General features: G+C 41.0%; 1 protein-coding gene across 4 annotated transcripts in view; it reads left to right on the forward strand.

The window, feature by feature from the left end:
• KPNA3 (karyopherin subunit alpha 3) overlaps positions 1–5,605 on the forward strand; it is a 91,253-nt gene that overhangs the window by 45,872 nt on the left and 39,776 nt on the right. For all 4 annotated transcript variants that reach the window (XM_025195095.1, XM_025195094.1, XM_025195096.1 and 1 more), the window contains exons 3-6: positions 2,643–2,732; positions 2,992–3,021; positions 3,111–3,163; positions 3,250–3,345. In XM_025195095.1, the coding sequence (XP_025050880.1) occupies positions 2,643–2,732; positions 2,992–3,021; positions 3,111–3,163; positions 3,250–3,345 (269 nt within the window). The remainder of the gene's footprint in view (positions 1–2,642; positions 2,733–2,991; positions 3,022–3,110; positions 3,164–3,249; positions 3,346–5,605) is intronic.

Here is a 5,605-nt window from a genome sequence, read left to right on the forward strand (position 1 = left end):
AAATATTGCTACTTTTCCTCTGAAGAATAAAGAATTATAGAAAATTAGGGTTGGAAGGGACTTTAGGAGGTCATCTAATCCAACCCCCTGCTCAAAGCAGGACCATCCCCAACGAGATTATTCCAGCTAGGGCTTTGTTGAGTTGGGCCTTAAACCTCCAAGGATGGAGATTCCACCACCTCTCTAGGTAACCTGTTCCAGTGCTTCACCATCCTCCTGGCGAAACACTTTTTCCTGATGTCCAACCTAAACTTCCTTTCTGCAACTTGAGAGCATTGCTCCTTGTTCAGTCATCTGCCACCACTGAGAAGAGTCCAGCTCCATCAGCTTTTGAACCCTGCTTCAGGTAGTTGAAGGCTGCTATCAGATCCCTCCCTCTCACTTTTCTCTTCTGCAGACCAAATAAGTCCAGTTTCCCCAGCCTCTCCCCAGAAGTCATATGCCCCAACCCCCAATTCTGGAGAAGATATTGCCTTCTGGCTTCTGCCACAGTTCTTATTTCCTTGTATTTTCCCAGAATGGTAGGAAGTAGAGATACCAGCCATTAGAGGGTTCCCACATTCCCCCCACCAGAGCTAGAAACAATAGCAAGGTTTAGAGTTTCTTGCATGTTCATGTGACTGGCTTCAGCAGAAGTCAAAATTACATTGCTTGTGATAAAATTGAAAGTGGGTAAAAACAGTTTAGGTTCTTGGCTAAAAATGGAAAAGGGATGGCCTCACAATTTGATGGCAGTCCGAGTTTGATTGAGCTTTGATTCCCTAAACTTGAGAGAATAATTTTCTTCATTGTAGTTTGGACAGAAATTAAATCATCATAGGTTTGTGGAGACTGTTTTGAGTTGTTAGGCACAGGTATTGTAATGGGTATGGCACCGTCTGGTTCCTATAGTAGAATACAGATCTTTTCAGCAGTTGTATAAGAAACTGTCAACAAAAATAAGTATGGGTCCCTTACTATGACATTCTAATGTACAAAGCTTGCTTCAGAGCTTTTGTGGTATTTTAGGTTGACTAAATCCTGGTCTGAAAAGCGTCCACGTACTTCCATTTCTGACATGTTGTTTTGTTCATTTTTCAACTTAAAGTGCCATTCTCATTTAAATATTATGTAAGCAGTTCTTCAGTCAGAGAGAGAGGGAGTTGACCTCATGTTCTAATGTAAAACTCAAACATAAGGGAGTCTCTTCCAACTTAATATCATTTAGAATCATCTGTATGTATTCTAAAGGGGCTCTCAAGGTAGGCTTACAGTATTCAGTAGTGTTTATATATACCACGTGATTGTTTGGGAGAAAGAAGGGGAGTGGATCATCTTTTTGAACATTGATCATGCAAATCAACTCAATTATTTTACCTAAATTCAAGATGGAAATGTATAGTTCAGTTTTGGGAAACTAATTAAACTTTGTATTCAGCTATAGATACTTATCTCCTATTTCTTTTTTTGAATAATTGCTTAAACCCCTAGCATGCATTGAGGTAAGATAAGTACTAAATCTACAATTTAAAAAGAGCTAATTTTTTAATGAAAAAGAAAACCATTGAAATGACAAACTACATTCCCCAAGAACAGTCAAATCCTTATGAGATTTTTATTTCTTTTTGGTAGGAAAGTTATAAAATTATGGTGTATCCTGATTTAAGCACACACTTGTGGGTGCTTTAACATTGAAATTTGAACTTTAAGCAGCTCCTCTGACTAGTTACTAAATAAAGTACTAAGTTTCAGGGTGCCATGTTGTAAGTAGAAACAGTTGTTAATACTACAGTGACTGGGGTGTATTATAAATGTTGGTCTGTTGGCGCATGTTTGCGTACACATAGGATTAAAATAGATGTAACGTGGATATTCGAGGCAGCTTGAAGTAGTGTTGTTTACAAACTAATTTTAGTAGCCTTATTTCACTAGGTCATCATTCATTTCTAATGCAGTGTTAAATGTGAATATCCAAGTACAGCTATGTGTACTATAAATTCACGCAGAGTTTTAACAGTTGCACCAAAAGGGCATGTCCTTGTGAGCATGTACATGTGGTTTGCAGCACCTCGGAGCAGTTTGAAGTGCCACAAACCACATGCGGTGCATGTGCACCTGTTTTCCATGCTGCTAACTTGCAGCGCAGCAGGGCTTGAGTTTGTTTGTTTGTTTTTGACACTGGGAGATCCTAGAGTCCAAAAAACCCACCACTAAAAACAACTGTGTGGCGCATGTGGCTGCAGCGTGTGCCGCAAGGAAAGGAGCCTGGCACCTGGGCTGGCCCCAGCCTCCCCTTCCCTAGCTGGGTCACTTTGCTGCACACTGGAGCAGCATATATTTGTGCCACTGTTATTTGCCCCTTGGGAAACATGCACCCCTGCAAGTGTGTGATCTTGGGGACGCGTCCAAAGTGTTTAATATCCATCCTCGTATAACCTATTGCACTTTCTTTTTCAGTAATTCCCTAGCTCTGTGGTTACACGTGTGTTTAAATGCATCTTAATTTCAAACCAAAAAAATGATTTATAGTTGTCTTGCTATAAAATCAAAATCAATCTGAAGTTATAAATACCTTTTTGAAAGCAGTTGTATCTAAATTACTTGATGGTATCAGTTTGATTATTCTGTACTGATGAGCATTAAAGTGTCTTTTTTTTTTTCAGAACAAAAGAGATGAACATCTTTTGAAAAAAAGAAATGTTCCCCAAGAAGAAAGTTTAGAAGACTCTGATGTTGATGCTGACTTCAAAGCAGTAAGTTGCTTGATTCTACTTTAAAAATGTAATGGGTAGAAAACTTTTGTTCTTTATTCATTCGTTTGAATGATTTGAGTTTTATATTCAGTTACAAAAGTATGAAATTGGACACAAAGCAAATATGAAAGGGCATAATGCCTTTGAAGTTAAGGTAGTTCCACTATACATCAGTGCTCAAATGTTTGTTCTAAAAAGTTTTAATATTAACTTAACATTAATCTTCCTGTTGCTAAGCAATCTTTCTCTTTTTTTCAAGCAAAATGTAACACTAGAAGCTATATTGCAGGTATGTTGAGTTACATATCTTCATTTTTTTAAATTAGCGCTTAATGCCAATTTTGAGGTTTTTTGAAGATTTTTACTGTTACATTACAGAATGCTACAAGCGATAACCCTGTAATCCAGCTGAGTGCTGTACAAGCTGCAAGGTAAAGAAAAAACAGTATGCATACTACTTACAAAAATTTTCTTTGTTTTAAGTTATTTATTCATCTGCCATATTTTAATTTTACAGAAAATTGTTGTCTAGTGACAGAAATCCACCTATTGATGACTTAATAAAATCTGGAATTTTGCCAATCCTGGTAAAATGCCTAGAAAGGGATGATAAGTAAGTATACGGTTTAAATGTCCTTCTTTCATCAGTTTCTGTGATTTAAAAGCCAGTCTAATATTTAATATATATATAATTATGGTCCAGAGCCAATGTAGTCTGTGGTATAGTGGGACCAAATTCCACAGCAGTATTTTTTCTATCACTGTGAAAATCTGTTTGCTTTTTTCACCTTGCATGTGTACAGCTGTGATTGATATGGCTGAAGGGACCTCATGAAGCAATCTTGTCCAACCCCCTGCTCAAAGCAGGACAGTCCCCAACTATATCTTAGCTAAGGCTTTGTCTACCCAGCTCTTAAAAACCTCAAAGATTTGAGATTCCACAGGCTGTCTGGGTTCCAGTGCTTTACTGCCTGTCTAGTAAGAGAGTTTTTTGTACTATCTAACCAAAACTTCGCCCATTTCAACTTGAGACCAGGCTCTTTGTTCTGTCATCTGCCACCGCTGAGAACAGTCTAGCTCCATCCTCTTTGCAACCACCCTTCAGGTAGTTGAAGGCTGCTATTTAATCCCCTCTGTCATCTCTTCTCCAGATTAAATAAAACCAGTTCCCTCGGCTTCTCCTCAGAAGTCATGTGTCCCAACCCTCTAAATATTTTTGTTGCCCTTTGTTGGACTCTTACCAATTTGTCCACATCCTGTTTGTAGCAAGGTGCCCAAAACTGGACACAGTACTCCAGATGTGGCCTCACTAGTGCTGAATAGAAGGGGAATAATCACTTCCCTCAATCTGCTGACAACACTCCTACTAATGCAGCCCAGTGTGCCATTAGCCATCTTCACAACAAGGGCACACTGTTGGGTCATATTCAGCTTATTGTCCTCTGTAACTCCCAGATCTTTTTCTGCAGAGCCGTTGCTTAGCCAGTTAACCCCCAGCCTGTATCAGTGCATGAAATTTGTCTTTCCCAGGTGCAAGACTTTGCACTTGTCCTTATTAAACCTTATGAGATTTCTTTTGGTCCAGTCATCCAATTTGTCAAGGTCTCTCTGAATCCTAGCCCTACCCTCCAGCATATCTGCTACTCTACCCAGTATGGTGTCATCTGCAAACCTGATAAGAGTGCACTCCATCCCATCTTCCAGATTGTTGATGAAGGTATCAAACAAAACCAGTCCCAGAACCGACCCTTGGGGCACTCAGCTTGACGCCAGCTGCCAACTAGACATCAAGCTATTGATTACTGCCCTTTTTAAGGATGACAATCCAGCCAGGTTTCTATCCACCTTACAGATGGTTCATCCAACCCATACTTCCTTAACTTGCTTGTGAGAATTATATGGTTTCCTGCAACAAAAGCCTTGCTAAAGTCAAGGTGTATCACATCCACTTCTATATCCAGAGAGCCAGTCATCTTATCATAGGAGACAATCAGGTTGGTCCAGCGTGACTTGCCCTTGGTGAATCCATGCTGACTGTTCCTAATCACCACCTTCTCTTCCAAGTGCTTAGGAATGGATTCCTTGAGAACATGCTCCATAATTTTTCCAGGAACTGAGGTGAGGCTGATCTGTCTGTAGTTCTCTGGATCCTCCTCCTTCCATTCCATAAAGATGGGCACTGTATTTTCCCTTTTCCAATAGTCTGGGACTTCTCCCAATCACCACCAGTTTTAAAAGGTAACGGTTGGCAGTTTTGCAGTCACATTAGCCAACTCCCTTAGCACCCTTGGGCACATCGTGTCCATCCCCATGGACTTGTACACATCCACTTTTTCTAAATGGTCCCTAACCTGTTCTATCACCAATGTTGGCTGCTCACCTCCTCTCCAAACTGCTGCCAGGTGCAGTAGTCTGGGAGCTGACCTTGCCTGTGAAGACTGAGGTAATATTATGGGTATAACTGAGATCATGAATATAAAACCCAGTCCAGTGGGTGGCGAATTGGCTAGAGGGTCGCACCCAGAGAGTGGTGGTGGATGGGTCGGTTTCGACCTGGAGGGGTGTGGGCAGTGGGGTCCCGCAGGGTTCGGTCCTTGGACCGATACTCTTTAATGTCTTCATCAGTGACTTGGACGAGGGAGTGAAATGTACTCTGTCCAAGTTTGCAGATGACACAAAACTGTGAGGAGAAGTGGACACGCCAGAGGGCAGGGAACAGCTGCAAGCAGACCTGGACAGGTTGGACAAGTGGGCAGAAAACAACAGAATGCAGTTCAACAAGGAGAAATGCAAAGTGCTGCACCTAGGGAGGAAAAATGTCCAGCACACCTACAGCCTAGGGAATGACCTGCTGGGTGGCACGGAAGTGGAAA

This window comes from Alligator sinensis, unplaced genomic scaffold (genome assembly GCF_000455745.1).
Source record: "Alligator sinensis unplaced genomic scaffold, ASM45574v1 scaffold1681_1, whole genome shotgun sequence".
NCBI classification, from domain to species: domain Eukaryota; kingdom Metazoa; phylum Chordata; order Crocodylia; family Alligatoridae; genus Alligator; species Alligator sinensis.